Source organism: Hyperolius riggenbachi, chromosome 1, assembly GCF_040937935.1.
Source record: "Hyperolius riggenbachi isolate aHypRig1 chromosome 1, aHypRig1.pri, whole genome shotgun sequence".
Lineage (NCBI taxonomy): Eukaryota > Metazoa > Chordata > Amphibia > Anura > Hyperoliidae > Hyperolius > Hyperolius riggenbachi.
The window spans coordinates 460,762,306-460,784,441 of record NC_090646.1 but is presented as its reverse complement, the minus strand read 5'-3'; the positions used below and the strand labels follow the sequence as shown (position 1 = coordinate 460,784,441).

At 42.1% G+C, this 22,136-nt stretch overlaps 1 protein-coding gene across 3 annotated transcripts in view; it reads left to right on the top strand.

Annotated features, from left to right (window-relative positions):
- Nucleotides 1–22,136, top strand: part of SGSM1 (small G protein signaling modulator 1) — a 556,432-nt gene that overhangs the window by 516,672 nt on the left and 17,624 nt on the right. For 2 of the 3 annotated variants that reach the window (XM_068239081.1, XM_068239072.1), the window contains 2 exons: nt 14,810–14,890; nt 20,953–21,071. In XM_068239081.1, the coding sequence (XP_068095182.1) occupies nt 14,810–14,890; nt 20,953–21,071 (200 nt within the window). Of the gene's footprint in view, nt 1–4,366; nt 4,454–14,809; nt 14,891–20,952; nt 21,072–22,136 lie in introns of those variants that run through there. The other variant, XM_068239088.1, reaches the window with a different exon arrangement.

Here is a 22,136-nt window from a genome sequence, read left to right as displayed (position 1 = left end):
CTGCCTTATTATTCTTAAAATCTATGAGTGGTAAATGTATACCTAGAATAGAGCCCACCATGCCTGGGATGGACTAAGCTCCCATCTACTGTATATATTCTAGATTCTTATGGTCTGGATACACAGTTATCAGATGCAAATCCCCCTCAAGCCAATGTCTCCATTCCTCAAAGGCCAATTTCACTGCCAAAAGTTCTCTATTACCAATATCATATTTTTTTTTCAAAAATAGAAAATTTATAGTAAAAAAAATGCACATGGATGGAGTTTCTCGGGATTCCTATTCATGGTGCTGGATGAGGATTTAATTATAAGCTCCTCTGAGATCCAATTTAGTAAAAACGCACCAGCCGCTTGAGCAAACAGATCATCAATAAGTAGTAAGTGGTACCTGTTTTTGACTGTGATCTTACTTCAACTTCTATAATCTATGCAGGGTTGGAGACCCCCATCCTTCTTCTCCACAAATAAGAATCGGCCACTGGCAGGAGAAGTGGAAGGATGGATGAATCTCTTGGACAAATTCTCCTTTATATAATGTTTCATGGTGTGTTTCTCTGGGCCGGAAAGATTACATAGGCGACCTTTAGGAGGCATGGGGCCAGGATACTAATTTATAGAACAATCGGAAGGTCTGTGTGAGGGAAGATCAGCAGCTCTAGGAGAAAAAAACAGAAATCTTAATATACTTCCGGCAGTTGTTCAACACATACAATTCATCCGGAAAGTATTCACAGCGCATCACGCTTTCCACACTTTGTTACAGCCTTATTCCAAAATTAATTCAATTTTTTCCTAAGAATTCTACACACAACACACTGTAATGACTGTTTACTAGAGGTTTTTGCAAATTTATTAAAAATAAAAATACTGAGAAATCACATGTACCTACAGTAAGTCTACACAGCCTTTGCTCAATACTTACAGGAATACAATACTGCAATTACAGCTAAAGTCTTTTTGAATATGATGCCACAAGCTTTGGCACACCTATCCTTGGCCAGTTTCGCCCATTCCTCTTTGCAGCACCTCTCAAGCTCCATCAGGTTCGATGGGAAGCATCGGTGCACAGCCATTTTAAGATCTCTCCAGAGAGGTTCAATCTGATTCAAGTCTGGGCTCTGGCTGGGCCACTCAAGGACATTCACAGAGTTGTCCTGAAGCCACTCCTTTGATATCTTGGTTGTGTGCTTAGGGTCGTTGACCTTCTAAAAGATGAAGAACCATCGCCCCAGTATAGGTAGCTAGGTAAAGGTGCCCTCATCAGCGTCATCAGCAGGAGCCAGTCACTAGGGGAACAGTGAAGAGAAAGAGAGAGGTCTGCGCTCCATTGATCAGGTGAGCCACTGTGTATATCTATGCTGGAGGGGGGAACGGAATCTAGGTGAAGAGTAGAGGAGGGGGGTTACTTATACTGAAGGCACCTTCACCTAGTTAATGATGATTGGAAGACAAAGGCACATGCACCATCCGTCCTATACCAAGCCTGGTTTATTGCATCATGTAGAAGTCCATTATCCATACTGGGAAAGTACTTAACTCACATAGACATGTTATGCTGTAAGATAAGCTGTGCGAGTGGCAGTGGGGTGTCGGGGGGCTATGGTGGGACCTGCGACAGAAGTTTTGCGTCCTCCTAGGCGCTTGGTCTTGCTGCGTTCCACAATGGATAATTAACTTCTACATGATGCAATAAACCAGGCTTGGCATAGGACGGATGGTGCACGTGTCTTAGTCTTCTAATCATCATTTATGACCATCAGTGCATAGTGACTGCATATAATACTATAGGGGAGTGCCACACAATCTTCATCTCCATTGTTGATAGGCACCTTCACCTAGTTATCTATACGGGCGGGCAGCTATACTTCGCTAGGTATACTGGACTGGGGGCACCTTTACCTAGCTATCTATACGGGAGGCAACTATACTTGGCTAGCTTTCCTGGGGGCACCTTTACCTAGTGATCTATATGGGGGTGGGCAACTATACTTGGCTAGATATACTGGGGCACCTTTACCTAGCTATCTATACGGGGGGGGGGGGGGGGCACAACTATACTTGGCTAGGTATACTGAAGGCACTTTTACCTAGCTACCTATACTGGGGGCACATTTAGCTATCTATACAGGGGGCAACTATATTTGACTACCTATGCCTGACTACCTATACGGGGGGCAACTATACCTGGCTGCCTTTGCCTATCTATACTGGGGCAACTATACCAGAAACTACCTATATTGGGGGCAACTGTACCTGGCTACCTATACTGGGGACAATTATACCATGGATCACAGAATTCTTATGTACAGGATTTGTGAGGTTCGAAATATTCGAGAACCTTTTTAGATTTGTATTCAAATTCAAAGAAATTGTGGGTTCATCCCACCTCTACTAAAAACGAATTGAATCCATATTAGAATAAAACTGTAACATAAGGCACTAAATGGCACAGAGGGTGGAATGGGGAAGCGGGAAAAAAGGGCGCCGCCATTCACTCTCATAATAAATAACGTTTAATGGACGCCGAGCAGGAAAAAAGGGCGCCGGAGATAAATAATGTTTACAAACGGCGCCCGGAGATTTTTAATGATTTATAACAGTGCTTGTGGTGATTTACGTTTATAAAATGCACCCGTGCCGAATAACGTTTATAAAAATACTAAACATATTTATCTTATTTAACTAATTAAAACATTATTTAAAGTTTTATCCCTTACTGTTTGTAAAACATTATTATTCACAAAATAAAGCGATCAGTACGTAACGTAAAATTGCAATATATTTTTTGCAGCCACAATTAGTAAAACATTATTATCCACATAATAAAGCAATCAGTAAGGGGGGTCTTAGGTTTAGGCACCACCAGGGGGGTCTTAGGTTTAGGCCCCACCAGGGGGGTCTTAGGTTTAGGCACCACCAGGGGGGTCTTAGGGTTAGGCACCACCAGGGGGTCTTAGGGTTAGGCACCACCAGGGGGGTCTTAGGTTTAGGCACCACCAGGGAGGTCTAGGGGTTAGGGATAGGTACAGGGAGGGTTCTGTGTGAGAGTAGGCTTAGGTATAGTTTTAGTAAAATTTTAGTAATACTTACTAATGTTTTACAACACTTATTACAAACGTAGTTATATTTATATCATCGTTATAAAGAATATTTTCAGATTTTATTATAAGAACAAACCATAAATGAAGGTTATTCACAATAATATATATTTATAACAATTAAACATATATTATCGTTTTTTTAATAAACGTAATTATAAGTTTCACTTTTGAAACAGGGAAGATTAACGTTTTCACAATTGCCGATTTCATAAACATTATTTCATGATTTATAATTTTGTAAAACATTATTTGTAAACGAAATATAGCACACTATTTTTATAAACGCTATTAATGATTAATTATTAATTAGCGTTTACACCCCGCGCCCTTTTTGTCCGGGCGCCCTTTTTGTACGTACGCGTGGAATGGTGTGCTGGGAAGTAGATCTTGTGACAAGAATGACATTACTTTCCATGAGCCACTTATCACAAGCCCCACCTCCCACTACACCATTATTTACAAGTGTCCAAACAAGATCACTTGTTTGCCACTGTGGTGGTTCTGGTTAGGTTGTGGAGGATAGAGAAGACAAATGGCAGGGCTACCATAGACTTTTTGGGAAAACAGAATAAGAGACTAGTGAGGTCTATGTTAAGGAACATACACACATGAAAATTAATGCACGACCAACCACCCAACATGACGAATTGCATGACCATTACGTACTCATGCACTGACCAACTAAACAACCAGCTCATACTGTGCAGGCACCATTTCCGCATTCAAAAAACAAGTCATTCAAATGACTTGTACACATGTGGCCAACCTGCAGGATAGTTGGTCAGTTAATCTGCCAGTTGGGTCAGACAAACTGCCTCTTTTCAGTCGCTCCTCTAGTTGTTTGCCACGTGTACACACACCCAACAAGTTTAGACAATAGTTGGGCGAAAAAAATGACACGTGTGTATGAGCCATTTTACGTTTACTTTTCTTTTAAGAAGCAGAATATAATTGAATGTACATTAACTAATTTTTGTGAGGTTTTTTTTCTTGTTTATTTAGTCAGGGGGATTCAAACTGACACTTTTACAAAATGCTGAGAGCTGCATTAGATCCCAAATATTTGGCATGCGGTGCTGTAGTGAGGCAATCTGAACATGCTGACCCAAAGTTAATCACTAATCTTCTGAAAATGAGCTGTCTAGTTGTAAGGCAGAACAGTGTCTGATGGGCTCAGTGGACGCCCAGCTCACACTATTCATGTGAACTCTGATGGAGACAATGCGATAGACACAGTTGCTGCCTCAGCACCCTTGGTAATCTAAAGCTCCATTCACTGCTATCATATATATATATGGTACACTAGCGTAGCACGACATGGACATTTGAGAAAACAGTCAGCAGAAGAGGTACAGTGATTTCCCCTCCTCTGACATTGTGATTGTCAAATCTGTGGAGTTCTGCTTGTTCCTTGACCCTGGGATGACCATAGTACTCAGTGCTCCCTCTTTGCTTTATTCTATGGCTGAACCCTGCTTCTGTAACCACCTGCTGTGGATTTCCTGCTCCCTCCAGGGGTGAAGGAGCTGATGGAGTTGAAGGTGTACTTAGAGACCAGCACTGCATTGTATATTACCTGTATATGATGACTGGGATCCTAAGTTTACAAGATCGATTGTTATGGAAGTGGTACAATTAAGGTCAAAGCATTACGGATATGATCATTTTAATGGGTGGGGATTGCTCACAGTCTTGATTGGCTTATCTTAGTTAAATACAAAAATTTTATTCTAGGGATTAATGGAGCATATATTGTAATATATCAGATGAGCAAGGAATTATAATATACTAAGTGTGGATTTTGTTTTATGTTATATGATGAGCGTAACATTGTGTATCATCCTAACTGTACTGTTGTTTGTATTTAGCCATTGTGTTACAATAAGTATTATCGAGAGTCATTTTTAAATGGGATCCTACGTTTTATGCTGCGGCAATAGAAGTGTGTCCTCAGCTTGTAATAATTACTAGACAGGAGCAAACGATTCTCTAAATGTGAAAATTCCCACTGATCTGGAGAGCAGATAAAATTCAGCAATTCGTTATTAATATTTGTTATGATTATATTTCATGTTCTTGTTTTATTATTATTATTTACCTCTTAGTTTTTATGTTAGCCTTTATTATGCTTGGCTTTTTCTGTTCTGATGGCAGGTCTCATCAGAGTAGAATCATCCACAAGGCAACCTATGCAGTTGCCTGGGGCCTAGTGCGTGTCAGGTGGTCTAACTTCATACTATGTCCATCCCAAGCCTGATTTTTTTAGAGAGCCATAGTGAGTATATTGCAAATCAAAATCTCTTTTAGCAAGATGATTCCCTACTGTTCAAATTTAAATAAGCAATATGTGCTTGATAAAGACATACCTGAGTTGTACATAGTACTGTTTTTCTTTCTTTTCTTTTTTTTTTCTGGGACTCCAACTAAAATCCTCTTGCCTCTTGAGATAATATGTCATCTTAGTCCCAAAATGGAAGTGAAAAAGTGAAAAAGATTTCTTGCTTGCTGGTGGCTTAACCCCCTCCCGACCGCCTAACACTGATGGGCGTCAGGAGGGTGGCAGCTCCAGAACCGCCTAACACGGAAAAGTGTCAACCCACATGAATAAAAAAAATAAATACTGCAGCAGCGTTCGGAGCCCACTGACAGAAAGCTCTGTTGGTGGGTAGAAAAGGTGTTGGGGATTCATATGTGAGCTAAGTTGTATGGCTCTGCAGCGAGCTCTTAAAGCTGCAGAGTACTAAATTGTAAAAAAATAGCCTGGTCACTAGGGGGTATAACTAGCCTGAAGTGGTTAAAAAGCATCATATTGAGGTTTTCAAATATTACCTAGGAGAAAACATAGGACAAAAAGTGAATTGAATAAGGGCCTTTGTGAAAATATTACTACTGCAGATGTACTGTCCAGTCAGAGGCACGGCTGTTTATATTTTAAAAATTCTAGAGTAAGCTAATAACGCTCCCCCCTTTTTGTATATTTTGGGCATACCATTCTGACTTCTTAAATGGTTAAGAAGTAGGTGAATGAAAAAGGGGTGCTGTAATATTGCAACAGCACACAGGTTACGCAATTAATCTCCTTGGCTACTATTGGTTGCAGCTCCAGGATTTTTTTAGGGGATGCTATGCAGGTTCTGGACCAATTTCCAAGGTAGCTGATGACCTACGTGCCACAGCAAAAATGGGCGTGGCCATGACTGGATGAGGGTGGAGCTAACTGTAATTTAAAGTGAACCCGAGGTGAGAGTGATATGGAGGCCGCCATATTTATTTCCTTTTAAACAATACTAGTTGCCTGGCAGCCCTGCTGATCAATTTGGCTGCAGTAGTGAACTGAATTACACCAGAAATAAGCATGCAGCTAATCTTGTCAGTTCTGACAATAATGACAGAAGCCCCTGACCTGCTGCATGCTTGTTCAGGGTCTATGGTTGAAAGAATTAGAGGCAGAGGACCAGCACAGCAGCCAGAGAACTGGTATTGCTTAAAAGGAGATAAATATGGCAGCCTCAATATTATTCTCATCTCGGGTTCCCTTTGCAACACAAAGACAGTGGGCCCAAGTTTTGGTGACCCTTTCCCCAGAAAATTCACATAATTGTGTAGGTTTTCTCAAAAAAATACACGTAATGTGAGCAGATTTGCCCAGAAAATAAGTTCAATCCTGTTGGCAGATTTGACCAAAAAACATGTTCAATCATGTCGGCAGATTTGACCAGAAAATACCTGCAATCCTAGCAGATTTGAGCAGAAAATACATGCAATCATGTTAGCAGATTTGACTAGAAATACGTGCAATCATGTGGCAGGCAGACCTGGCCAGAAAACACTTCAATCATGTAGCAGAGTAGCCCAGAACATACACCTGGCTGGCTGGCTGCGTGTCTGCAATAGAAAAAAAAAAATTACTCACCTGAGGAACTCCTGTCCCGCCCGGCCTCCGTCCGGTGCGCAGCTCCCACGATCCTCTGCAGCCAGCAACTGAAACTCCCGCGCTGAGCAGGGCTACGGGAAAATGGCGCCCGAAGCCCTGCACTGCAGACTCGGAAGTCTCCAGAGCAGGGCTTTGGACGCCGTTTTCCCATAGCCCTGCTCTGCCGCTGCCGGAGCTGCAGGCTGCTGCTGCCGGTGAACTAACCACGACGTCTATTAGACGCCGAAAGTCAATTCACGCCAGGGGGTGCTAATAGGGTGCTTGGAGAATTTTAAGGGGTGCTTCAGCACCTCAAAGCACCCCCTTGGCGCCGCCCCTGGCTACCATGATACTACGGCCCATATGCAATTCACTTTTTCACCTGAGTTTTCTCCTAGGTGATAATTTTAAACTTGTCAATAAAATGCCTTTTGAGCCACCAGAAAGCAAGAAAATACTCAAAATAATTTTGAAAATACTTTTTAACCTACTTTTTGGTACTCTTTTAGTTGAAAGGTGCTGGAAAGTTATTTTAAATTGAGTATGAAAAATTATCTCAGGTGAAAAAGTGAATTGCATATGTCCCTACATGTGATAAGTCTTTCTGATTTGTATGAAGTGCCTGTTAAGCTCAGAGCAAACTTCACACTCTTATTCACCCCTTCCCTACCCCTGGCCAATACTGTTGGAACAGTCAGTAATCTTTTGTACCCTAAGTTGTCTTTCTGAAGTACACAAAGCCACTGAATGACTACTGCTGATGTAAACAGATGTACGGATTGGCCAGAGCTGCTGACTAAGCAAGGCATGGCACAAAAAACACTGACAGCGCTTCTCATTCAGCACAACCTGGGATGCAGTCACAAGGGAGCGACTACTACTATCAATCAGAGGCCATCGGGCTTTGTATACCATTAGGGCGAAAAAACAAAGCTCGAGCTTTTTTGAATATATTTAAATAACATCCAGCTCCTTGGGTTCTTATAAGATTGTTTAAAAAGTAAAAAAAAAATAGTTTATAGCATTAAACAAAACTTTTTCCATCTATGCTCTACAAGTAAGCTTACAATGCTTTGCATTTTTTTACTTAATTTGCAATTTTTTTTGTCAACATCCATTACACATAGAGTGTTGTTTTGTTCCCATTTTTGTTTGATTTATAAAATAGGTTTAATATTAAAAAGAAAAAAAAGATTTTGAATTTATTTATTTTTTTAATCCAAGAAAAATGTTTTGTACATACAAGAAAGATGCAGGGCACTAAGAGTCCTTTCACACTATACATCTTGTGCTGCGATAGGATCGCAACACAAGGGGAGGGAAAAGTTGCGTTGTGCATTAGAAGATACAACACATTCAGTTAAGCATACAGTACAATGAAAGTATGCTTCACCGACTCTGTAAACATGCACGTTGTCTAGAAATTGCGCAGATGATGTGCTTTACTCTAAAGCAACACTCAACGGGCTTGATTCACAAAGCCGTGCAAAAGTCCGCGAACGGCACTTCACGTGCTAACTGTTTAGCACACCCGTGCTTAACAGTTTGCACGGCTTTGTGAATCAAGCCCCACATATCTTAGAAACATAACTGCAATGCAATGTTGTCTGTTGTGATGAAATGCAACAGACACAGTATAAAAGGACCCCATAAGTGTGATAGCTCCATGGAGAGTGACTTAGCTTTGTTATTATTCGCCAGCACTGGGGACTTTGCTTCCTTATGTTAGAGACTACTTGGCTGTAACAAATAGGTAAAATAACTCTTCTTCCTACCTAGAAAATATTACCAAGAGATTGTGCAGGCAAAGCAAAAAGCAAACGAGAAAAAAAAACCAGACAAATTACAAGTTTCATATTTACTATGCAAAAATATTTTTATACTTTTAATGTTATACACAATAAATGAATAAAACTAATATGATAAAAAAAACACCATACTTCTTTCATGTCATTGGGTATTCAGGACTGTAACAAATTGCCCAAAAATGCCCTCTAGTGGTAATCTAGTTAAATGACCACTACAAAAGAAATACTGCATACTGAATTTAGATGACAGGCTCACCACTAATGTCACAGTTTGACAGATTGTTAGCATATATGCTGTTTACCTGGTAATGTGTGGCTTGCTTTATTATTACAGTAGCTAGCTTGCATAGCATGCAGATTCTATAGGTCAACATGAAAACAGCCAGCCAGTGTGGAGATGTATTTCGTTACTGATGCAAAGAGACCTTTTGTTCTGAAAACCTCGTTCATCAGGACAACTACAAAGGCTGCCACGCTGGCCAGTTAAATATCTATAAACCTCTCATTTGATCTAAAGGTCATGTGTTTGATATTCACAGATGGTTTTCATACTTACGCCCACATCCTCCTTGGATGTCTATTAACACCGCTTACAGTGGCTGATCATTTTTAGCAAAATATGTTCTGGCTAAATCAAAGATGTGTGGGTTGGGATTTAAATAGAAGATGAGTTTTAACAACTTCCAGTGTACTTACAAGAAATTTCCATAAGAGTGTTTCACAATTAGTTTAATCACTAGCATTTATTTTCGTAATGTTATCAGGTATAATGATCGAGCAGATCTTCTTGTATTAAATATTTATGTCTGGTGAACTAAAAATAGAAACAGAACATTGCTTTGTGTATGCTCATTGGTGAGTTTTCCATCTGTCATTTGTGTACTAAAAGGTCTAACAGTATCACTGGAAAGAGCCTTGCAAAATAAAATTGTTCTCATACAACTTATTGACTAGATTTAATCAAACTATGATGGCCATCTTTTGCAGCATATTTATGCCTTAACATTTTCTCAGCAGGCAGGGCACATCAGGGTACTGAGAGAAAAGGCCAATCAGGCAGTATACTGGATATCTATAACCTGGCAGTCATTAGTTCCCCATGTGAATCTGGTCATTGCCAGAGCAGCACCTTCACAGGTCTTCCAATAGCATGGCACCTGTAAACAGTGGTAATACTTGGCTTCCCAGTGCTCTCCACTGCCTTGGATCTTTGGGGAGCTTTGGAGTGAACTGCAGGCAAGATGTGATTAGTTTTGGGATTCATGAGTGAAGCATACACTCCCTGACAGGCAGAATTCCAGACTGAAGGTGGATCACTTAAGGGCCGCAAAACTGATCTAGGCTTTGCCTGCCTACATGCTGTGACTAGGCCTCAGTTTGCTCCAGGTGTCCTACTGCAATATGAGAGTTCATTCAAGCAAACAAAGCTGCAAATCGGCACTTTATGGTAATTACCATGGGCGATTAAAACAATTATTACAACCACAGAAAATCAGATGACTTTTAAAAAAAATAAATATGGCACCCGTGGGTGGGCCTGCCAGGGTTGGAACCCCTCAAAGCCGCTCCACAGCACCCCCATGAAATTACCTGAAACAGCTTTGGCTGGGCCCATCACAAAGTATTGTGGATGACAGCCCGCCCACACAGCTTTGTGTACAAAGGAATTCCAGCTCCCTCCTTATTCTCCCCCCTCAGCTCTGCCCTGCGCCCACGACGCTGCGTTCAGTGTCACGCACTGGAGCGATAGGCTGGCAATGATTCATCATTGCCAAACTGCCTCTCATGAAACAAGGGTGATCCTTGGGAATCGTGTCAGGCCACTGCATGCATTTTATTTATTTTTCCGTCCAATAAATGTTTGTTACTTACCTATTGGCACAAATAGTCTGTCATTTACTAATATCCTGATCCTGCTGAGGACTCATCTGGAGAGCTTCAACGGCTTCCATATTGGATCCCTGGATGGTGCTTCTGCACAGATAGGACAATCAAAAACAGATCAACAATATAATATGCCTGTCTGCTTAACTGTCAATATTGGCATTTTCAGCCATCTAATCAGATAAGCCACTCTCTGCATTGAGAGAGGGGTGAGGATCTATTGTATACTTTTAAACACAAGGAGCGCTTCCTTCTTATCTAATTTACAATTTTGCATTCCCATCAGGTAGGGCCTTTTCATCTTTCTCTTTGAGAGGCCAGGTTTTGCAGGCAGAAGAGACAACTGAAATAATAATCATACCTCCCAACTTTTTGATATGAGAAAGAGGGACACTTAAGCCACACCCTTGATCACGCCTCGTCACACCCCTAGTCAAGCATACCATAAAGATTTCATAAGAAAAATAGGTTGTTTTATAATTCAAACCACACTGGTCCTTTCTATCCTGGTTCATTTTCCTTCACATTAACATTTTAAAATTAGTAATATATCAATCTAAAGGATGGGAATAACGTTTAGAGTCAATCAAACATTTTTTTTTGTAGACAAATATAAATATTAAAATAGAAAGAGGGACAAAGTCCTGAAAGAGAGACAAATGAGAAGGAAAGAGGGACAGAGGGACAGAGCTCCCAAAGAGGGACTGTCCCTCCAAAAGAGGGACAATTTGGAGCTATGTAATAATGGCTTTCTGTAACACTTTGGTAGGAGATAGTAGAAGGTCTTGTAGACTGAAAAAGCTTCTATTACCAGAACTTCAACATGCTTGTATCTCTTGTATCTAATCTCATTTGATGCTAATAAATCCCAAGGTTTTGGATCTTACCATTATTTCATACTATCCATTACGAGCTGCAAGTTTTTCATGATGCGTGTCAAAGTGATGTGTCATTATTATATATGTACTTTTTCCAAAATGAATGCCTAATCCTACTAGGCGGGAAACTTTATCCAATAGGTTTGTGCATAACAGGTCTATATTATCATCATAGGCCAGCTTTTGTGATGATTCCCAGATGGGTATATTGCTATCTTTCTAATTATTCTCTCCAGCGTCAGATCAGAAAGCATACAGGATAAGTGCTCAGCCTGTCTCAGTCTTCAACTTGTTCAGCAGCTCATTCAGCACCTGTACTTTACTTTGTGTCAGCTTATGGGTACACCATGTTCTTGATATATATTGAATTATTGTCATACATACAATGATTAATTACTTGACCCCCAGTAGCACTGAAAATGCTCTGTGTGCCGTTTATTTTTTTTTATGTAAGTAGCAACTTGCCACTTTTTCTTATTCTCAAAGGATGGAACATTATGACCCATATTCAATTCACTTTCTTTTTGCTGAGTTTTCTCCTAGGTTATAATTTTCATCTTCACTTTAAAATAACTTTTCAGCATTTTAAAATTGAAAAAGTACCAAAAAGCCATTAAAAAAGTACTATCAAAATTATTTTGACTATTTTCTTGCTTGTTGGGGGTTTAACCTCTTAAGGACTGTAGGCTTACACCCCCCTAGTGACCAGGCTATTTTTTACAATTTAGGCCACTGCAGCTTTAAGGCCTCGCTGCAGGGCCGTACAACTCAGCACACAAGTGATCCCCCTCCCCTTTTTTTCTGCCCACCAACAGAGATTTCTGTTGGTGGGCTCTGATCCCTGCTGCTAACCCCTCCCTCCCAATCCCAGCGATCGGCTCTCATAGACATCAGCCGATGAGAGCCAATCACTCTCTGTGCCTCCCAGGGGGACAGCCGTGTCACACGGCTGTCCCCAGTACAGCGCTGCCTTAGATCACAGTGCTGTACGTTGTAAATAGATGGCAGTTTTGCTGTCTAACAGTCTCCTAGCAGCGATCACTGCTGGGAGACTGATGACGTAGCGGAGCTCCATCATTCAAGCGGAGATGCGCGCGCGATCTCCTGCAAACCCTGCCCCAGGACGTGACGCCAATTGGCGTTAGGCGGTCCTGGGGCTGCCGCCACGTTCATGCCCATTGCCATTACGTGGTCGACAAGTGGTTAAAAGGCATTTTATGACAAGGTGTGAAAATATCACTTAGGAGAAAACTCAGGAGAAAAAGTTAATTGCATATGGGCCTATTAGGTTGATTCATTAAAGCTTAACGCTATAAGCAGTGCAGGTTAATCCAGCGATACTTTACTAGCACGGCTGCTTCTACGTTAATTTATGTCACATCGCATGGCACTTCGAAGGAGCACACATAACTTTAAGAGTGTAACAGGACCGCGCATAGCGTGCACTCGCTGGTTTAACCTGCGCTGCTTAGCGCGTTAAGCTTTAGTGAATCAACCTATACAGCCTTTATTCAAATCACTTTTTTTCTAAGTTTTCTTAGGAGAGAAAGTGAATTGAATAAGGGCTGCTTTTGCAAACACTAAACCAATAATAAAGCACTTCTATGTAACTATATAAGATGAAGCGGTCAGTCCATTGTGCAGAAAGACAGAGAAACACACTAAGGTTCCAGGTTCTAATGTGGGCCAGGACATGGCACAGACACTTTGTATGCGCTACCTGTGTTTGGGTGGATTTACTCCAGGCATTTTTGCTTCTTCTAGCATCCCAAAAACATACTAGTATGGTAATTGCTTCCCCCCCCATAATTGATCTTAGACTATAGACCTATATAGACTTAGACCACATATGTCGAACTCCAGGCCTGGAGGGCCAGATCCATGCCAGTGTTTAGAATAGACTGAGAAAGAAAAGAATGTGTTCTGAATCTACATGATGGACCACACCTTTCCTGATTCAGACCCATCAATTCATTTGAGCTGTATAAAAAATGTGTGAGGATCTCGGCCCTCGTAGGACCGGTTTGACATGCCTGACTTAGACACTAGACTATGTCAATAGTAGGGATTGGATTGTGAATGCCTCTGAGAGGCAGTTAGTGACATGACTTTGGACTGTGCAAGGCACTGTGGAAGACAACAACACTAAATAATTATATAATGATAATACTAAGGATGGATCGTCTTCCAGCAGGTGGGGTAAGGAGAGGAACAACGCTCTTGGCCATTTCTGTTGTATGAGATCATTAACTAAACCTGAGGGACACTTGTACATAGCCTTGAGTCTGTCTAGTGTGTGTACAAGGTTTAAGTAACCTGGGTTACTTGGCCCTTAATGGGAAGAGGGTTAGCTTAGCAGGAGCTTTGTCACCAGTGTGACATGGCCCTTAGTGGGAAGAGGGTTGGACTTAACAGGAGCTTTGCTGGAGCATTTGTGTACTGAGTAACTTCCAGTATTCCACATTTGCCAGGCTGTTTTTTTCTATTTCTGCTGGATGGAGAGTGTGCAGAGCTGCTGACCAATGTCATAAGTCACTTGCTGTAATCAATGTTTGCAGCAGCCTGTTGTAGTAAATGCCCACGTTAGAAAACCTGACGCTTTCATTCATGAGGCTACTAAACAGCAAATGAGCTGTTACCAAACCTCTTTACTGTACGTAAACCATACTATTGGATGCATGTGATCTATGTATAGGTTCTTCATATACTGACACATGATCATGTATTATAGACGTAATATACTGAGAGACAAAATGTCCCAATCCTTTTTCATGGGAATTTCATTATTTCTGGGCCTGAGTTCACATGTCGTCATGAAAAATTCCATATTATAACATAGGATATGGTCAGTCACCTTTCCCTTCATTAACTTCGTGGTCTCCTGCGGTGTAGCATAGCCCTAGGAATAATATGAAATGAAAGCCTCGGTAATGATCATCTCACTGACGCATTGCTGATTCACTTGCAATACCTTTTTTTATTAGTTCAGTGAAATGGATTTGTTACAGCTTTGGCAGTGCTTCAGTGTGACAATCATTGCCTCCGTGTTGATGCCTCTGTGTGAGGAGAAAGTATGTGCAGCTGCATAGCAGAATCCGGTTATTAGGGCGATGTTGGTGTCATGTGTCTCTTCTGATGGATGCTTCTGTGATCCCTGCTGTTTTAGCCATAGAACTATTATTTTCAAGAGACATCATTGGTTCACTTCCATTTTTTTTACAGGAAAAAATGACCGAACCACAAAGCAATCCAGAACAAATGGCAGCTGGCAAGAGCCATGGAGGAATTGGTGGCAGCTACAAGGTAAGATGGCCTAAGAGTTAGACCGTGTGGGGGTAATATGCTGGCACTATATACATCCAATAAATAATAATAATGTGTGCATCTGGTCGCTCATTATGGTAGAGGGTGATCGACGCCTTAAAAAAGAAGAACACAGAAACAACCGCAGCCCAGAGCCCAAGGCACTCCATTCTTGGCTCTAGATCAGCCCTGGGCAAACTACAGTCCGCCGGTCACATCCGACTCCTCCATCCTGCCGACAAGTGGACGGATTCCCCTCCTTCCCTCCTCCCTCCTTGCAGAGTTGCAAGCACCGGGGGTAGTTTGAAACTGACCTTGCTCACTGATGTCCCGCATTGCATCTCCATGGCAATAGGGCGTCACATGACGTGCCGTTAGGATGTGTCAGCGTATTACACACTGGCAGCCAGCATGTAATACGCTGGCGTCATGTGACGTCCTGTTGCCATGGAGGTGCGACGCGGGACATCGGTGAGCGAGGTGAGTTTCAAACCCTTCGGTGCCTGCTTGCAACTCTGCAGGGAAGGAGGGGGTAGGAAATGAAGGAATGCGGTCTGGGATCTGCACAATGCGGCCCAAGCCGCATAAACATTACCCAGGCCTGCTCTAGATACATCTCTGGCACTTTACCCTCCCAAAGACCAGGCCATTTTTCACAAAAATGGCCACAGCAGCTTTAAAGAGAAACTCCAACCTAGAATTGAACTTTATCCCAATCAGTAGCTGATACCCCATTTTACATGAGAAATATAATGCTTTTCACAAACAGACCATCAGGGGGCGCTGTATGACTGATTTTGTGCTGAAACCCCTCCCACAAGAAGCTCTGGGACCGCTGTACTTTTGGCAGTTTGTTACAATGTAACACGGTTCACAGACAGGAAATAGCTGTTTACAGCTGTCTCTAACGGCCAAAACAGCTAGCAGCAGCTACATAACCTGCCCACAGTAAAAATGTAACCATGTAATAAATGTCAGAATTTAAATTGGGGAGAGGAAAGATTTTACAATGAGCAAACACTGACTAAATCATTTATACATAATTATGGTAAAAATGAGGCACTTTTTTACTACATTATTTTCACTGGAGTTCCTCTTTAAGGCCTCCCTGCAGGGCCGCACAACTCAGCACAGAAGTGAGCTCCCCACCCTTTTCTCCCCACCATCTGAGCTCTCTGTTGGTGGTGTCTGATCGCTCCCCTCCGGAACTGCGGCGAGGGCACAGGAAGGCTGCCACGGGCTGGAGGGAGCCCCAGGTAAGTGGATCTTTTTTTTTTTTAAACAGCTTGGATGTTTCCTTTAAGGCCAAGCTGCAGGGCCGCACAATTCAGCACACAAGTGATTCCCCCCCCCTTTTTCTCCCCACCAACAGAGCTCTCTGTTGGTGGGGTCTGATCGCACCCCCAGTGTTTAGTTACTAAATAATTTACAAAATATTTATTTATTATTTTTAGAATAAATTTATTTATTTTATTTTAATTTCTCCCCCGCTCCCTCCCCCCGCCAGTCAATCAGCGTGATCGCCGGTCATAGGATTCAGCCTATGACAGTGGATCACTTCCGCAGTAACACACGGCTGTCCCCAGTACAGCGCTGCCTCAGATCGCAGCGCTGTACAGCCTAATTAGACATCTAACAGTATTGCCGTCTAACAGTCTCCAAGCGGCGATCGCCGCTGGGAGGCTGAAGGCGGAGCTGAGCGGAGCCTTCCAAGCAGGGATGCGCACATAATCTCCTGCTAGCCCCATAGAGAGCCGTTCACGCTATTTGGCGTGGAGCGTTCACGCCAATTGGCGTGGAGTGGTCGGCAAGTAGTTAATAATAAAAAAATATATAATTTATATATATTTGGTCCTCATTACCTTACAAAACAGGCTACACACAATCGGGGACAGGGCTACACATGATTGTAGGCTACATACAACTAAGTCACCACCTTATATTGTTTCAAGCCCACCCCCAACCAGGATGAGAAGAGCAGGCGGTGAATGGTAGTGTGTGTGGCCAGAGTGCACAGCTGATCTATGCTGGCGCTGCAGCTTGTGTGGTGCAGGGACAAAGGGAGAAGGATACACACTCTGCCCATCACGCTAATCTCACTTTCACAAAAGGCACTGATCACGCCTCATATCTCTTCCTCTAACAACCTGCCTGCCGTTGCTGGACTGGATCCGGGTGGTGAGTGACATCACCTCTGCAGAGAAAGGTGACATTCATGAAGGGAGGAGAGCTGCCTCTGCCTGTAGGCTACAGTGCCTTATGGTAAAGCTAGCCCTGGATCAGGGAGAATTAGGGCCTATTTCCACTAGTTCTGCATCAGTTCTGCATCAGTTTTTCTGCATCCAGATTTCTGGATGTGGCGACAGCCTGCTATCTGTAAATACAAACAGGGTGAATTTTTCTGTGTTTTACCTCTTTCCTGTGGAAAAGCGTAGGTGCTCTTCAAAAAGTATACATGAGTGCTGATTTCGAAAGGTATTTTAGACATTCATAGTGAGCCACAAAATTTAATGATAATTTTAATGTCACTAAATTACAAAATCATTTGTATAGCACTTACAGGGTATATGCTCAAGCAAGTGCTTATACAGTATGTGCCATAAAAAGTCAAATATAGTATATTTCCATTTCTTCTTAAACGCATAGATTTGCAGTGACATTTATATGACATATGGCTAGCAACTAGGACAGGAAGTAGTGGACACAAACAGCAAAAAAAAAAAAAAAAAAAAAGGTGCTAGTATGGTTGAGGGGAGGCAATGAGAAAGTCCATGGAGAAATATTGCTAAAGCTAACGTGATTGGCTGGACACCACCCTCTCAAACTGGTAGGTTTCAGATAGGTTGCGGTAATAGTACACCCACAGTTTTTGGCCAATTATAATGCTTCAAGTTGTAGACGTTTCTGTGATTGAGGAACTGTTCACTATGCACTTTCACATTGGCTCACCTCAACCATACTAGCTCCAAGAAGAAGAAAAAAAGAAGAAAACCCTGAAAGACAAACCTTCCTCCACATTTTTATGCTGAAAATGTTTATATTTTGATTGAAGAGCAACTGATTCGTCTTGAATTAGCTGCTCCACTCCATTGGCAGTGGCAGTGCTGATGTTGCCACAGCTGCACTGCATAGTATTCAAAGTTACTCAAACAGCTCTTCCAACTGGCAACAGTGGCACAATGTAACGCCTCTGCAGCTTCTGGAAATCCATCCTGTTCTCCGGCTGCCCATCCAGGGATCACCACCACTGTGTAGACGCCTGTAACGATCTTTTCCCGACTGTCCAGGAAGAAGAGAGAGTGACTTTGAATGCTATGCAGCATAGAAGATGAATCAGGGTGAAGGCAGTAAATAAGAAGAAAGAGGACCAGAGCGGACAGTGGTGACAATTCTCTTATCTCTGATCCTTTCAGCAGAGGGAGCTCATTTGTTAGCCTGCCGTGCACCACTGTCTGATCTGAGTGGTGAATGCAAGCTATCAAATTACCTCCTTGTTAAAAAGATTAAATCGAAGATAAGAGAATTGTCACTGCTGTCCGCTCTGAGCCTCTTCACTGCTCTCCCCACTGCTGGAACTGGAATGCAGCCGATTTGTGACGGATCAGCTGCTTTTCAATCCCAACAGTTGAGACATTCTGCTGGATGGCTATGCAAGTACCCCTTTTTCTACCCTTCACTATTTTGTTGTTAAAATTGTATTATTTTTCAAAATGTGTCACAAAGAACTTCCAGACTGTCCAGGTTTCTTGGGGGGGGGGGGGGGGGGGGGGGGGGGGGCGGAACTGTGGTCCTTAAATGGTTAAAGTGGACCTGAACTCTAGTACAGAACAGAAGGAAAATGTAGAGAAATGTACCCTGTATGCATTTAGAGAGTTTAACCTGTCTGTGACTAATCACAACTGTAATTTGATCTCTCAGTTGTGTCCGCTGGCTACCATGGCAGAGCAGCTAATTTGTAAATGCAAGATGTTAATTCTATGTCTGCTTTCATGAAAGCAGGAAGTGGGTTCACTGCAGATTTATTGCAGGATTTGTATCAGCTGTAACTAAGAGATGTTTTTCTTTAAAGGTTATTATGCTGTTCAGGTCCACTTAAAAAAAAAAAAAAAATAGGAAAATAAAGTGAAGCGATTTTCTTAATATAATGTTTAATCACAGGAATCCGTGTTTGTAATTATGTCAAATTTCTCCTGAAATGAATCAATTGGGTGTATGTCATCAAAACATTTATGGTTCATGTCAGATTTGTATTTGTCCAGAGTCTGAAGTTTCTAGAGCTCAAAAGTGGGGCAAGGTCTGGTGATTGTACATGGGAGGCAAGACCAAATTCAGTCTTAATAATTTACATTTCTATCAATGTGTGGTCCAGATTTGTAATGAGAGTACCATACATGTAGCTTAGGGATACTATGGTTTTTAAAGGGGTAGTAGCCTAGTAGTCTTGTGCATGTTGTCCTCTTCAATTTGCATTTTATATTATTCCCGGTGTTCTTCAGAAGGCATAATAAGCGTGTCATCATTTTGGATGGGAACAGAGCCCAATCAATGTATTAGATTGAGGATAATGGTCATTTTTATAGAATTGATTCTGGCTACTAATAGGAGGTATAATTTCCTCTGGCTGATTAGTTGTGTCATTTCTTTAGTCAGATTTGCACACTTATCCAAGCACCTCTCTAAAATCATAAATTAATGAATACATATTTATGTAATTATGTTGCTGTATAAATTATAATGTTTATTCTCGATTCAGGTAGGATTATGCTCAGAGGTATTTATATTCAGGGTTTCCATCTCACTTTGAAACTGACATCTTGCCATTGTATTTCTGTATGGCAAACACATTTTAATTAATCCAGGCTTGATCTTATACTGTACATAGACAGAAAATGAACTCAGTGCCCCATTGAAATAATGTTCTAAATGACTACAATTCTAGAAGACTTTAAGAAATCCGATATTATATGTATTTAAGGTGTAAGACACTGTGCTCCAGTGTGTCAAAACTATGTAAGTGTGAGCCTCTTGCGAAGGAGTGCCTCTCCAGACAGTCCAGAGGAGGTGACATTGGGAAGCATGGTGGTGTGCATAGGCAAACGCAAGGGGGTTTACAGCTGCCTAGAATCCCCCCTCAGACCAGGGCCTGTGCAGTGTCTGGGAACAGGCACAAGTTGAGACACCAAAATATCTGCAGGTATCCTGCAGTTCACAGCTCCGCCCCCTTTCTTTCTCTGCTACAGTTGACTTTGGATGGAGCAGCAGCATTTGTACAGAGCATGGAGCAGCTCTGAGGAACTTAACAGAGTCGGGTATGAGCACAGCCCTGTGCCCTGCTGTGTGAATGCTTCACTTTCCCCTTCGATACTAATGTCGACTGTCCTCATTATTATCTGTATCCAAACTGCTCCTGATCGATCCTGTTGTCGATGGGTCAGATGAGAAATTACATTTTGTATACCCACAATGATGTCCTGCCATATTATTATACTGTATTGTGCGTGGCTGAGGGAGACCTTTCAGGAATCCCCCCTTAACAAATCCTGGGTTTGCCCCTGGTGTGGATAGCACTCTTGTCTTGGAGCTCTAGGTCCCCTGTGCAAATCCCTGCTAGGGCACTATCTGCACAGAGTTTGTATGTTCTCTCTGTGTCTGTGTGGGTTTCCTCCGGGTACTCTAATTTCCTCCTGCATCCCAAAAATGTACATATAAATGAATTGGCTCCATAGACTACGATGGACTTTGGTAGGGATTAGATTATGAACGCCTCTATAGGACAGTTAGTGTCAAGACTATATATACTCTGTAAAGAGCTGCTGAAGATGTCAGCACAATATAAATACTAAGTAATAATTGTCTTATGTCACTTAGCCTGCAAGGTATATTAGAAACTAGGCTTGCGGTATCTAATAATCATTAAAAAAGGTCTCCTTACCAACAGGAAGACCACTGACACATAGTCACAGGACTATACTCTGCATTCATTTTTGCAAAGCAACAGTGATCCTAAAAGAAATAAAAAGAAACATATACAGGTAGGTCATTTTTTTATTTCTTCCTTTCAGATCACACTGTATGAATTGGAGAATTTCCAGGGAAAGAAGTGCGAGCTCACTGGAGAGTGCCAGAACCTGTCAGAGAAAGGACTTGAGAAAGTTGGTTCCATGCAGGTGGAATCTGGCCCGTGAGTACATCATTTGTCAGACTACTGAGAAAAACGATTTTGTCATAATGAGAGGATTGTTGATAATACTCAAAAATGTCTTATGTGCCTTATGCTATTTAGTCTGATATACATAGGGCCAGCCAGCTTTAAGGGACCTGAAGTGGGGATGTCAAAAGTAACCCCCCCTCCCCCTCTGAATATATAGGATTTGCCTTTGTCCCCTGAGTCATATCAGATCAGATGAACAATGTCAACATTTTTAATCTCCTCCAACAGACTGACTACACTATAAAACTCACTTTCACCTTTCCTGGAGACTTGCTGGGATTACACCATACAATTTTCTGTTAGATTCTTCTGTAATGCTAAACATACACGGTTAGATTGTTCCTTATCAATCGAGCCGCTGATGGATCGATTGATAATATCCGACAGGTCCGATGACCCGTCGGATATATTCCCCGCTCGATCCCCGAGCGGGGATCGATCAGCGCGCACGTGCGGACGAGCGGTGACGCACCGGCATCAAGCCGATTGCTCGATACCGGCGCAAAAACTAACCGTGTATGCCCAGCATTAGATTTTTCTGTTAGATTTTCTGTTAGAATGCATACTTAGATCATTTTCTGTAGAGACTGGTCATTATCTCTGGTGCATTGTCTTCTGGCCATCTCCTGCTGAGTAGAACAATGCCTAATTGCTCGGCAGATAGATGGTAAGATAGATACATTTCCAACATGTTGAACTTAGAGAATCTAATGATGGGCATACACGGTGCGTTTATGCGCCAGAATCGAGCCGCTGGCTCGATGCCGGCGCGTCCCCGCTCGTCTGCGTGGGGGCGTGGATTGATTCCTGCTCGTCCCCGCTGGCGCTTCTTATCTGCCGCTCATTTTTTTCTATTGTCCGCCCTCGGGGATCAAGCGCAGAATCGCCGAAACGATCGGACACGTCGGATATTATCAATCGACCCATCAGTGGCTTGATTGATAAGAATAAACGAACCATGTATGCCCAGCATAACAGAAAAATCTAACAGAAAATTGTATGGTGTAATCCAAGCATTATACTGAATGAACAGAA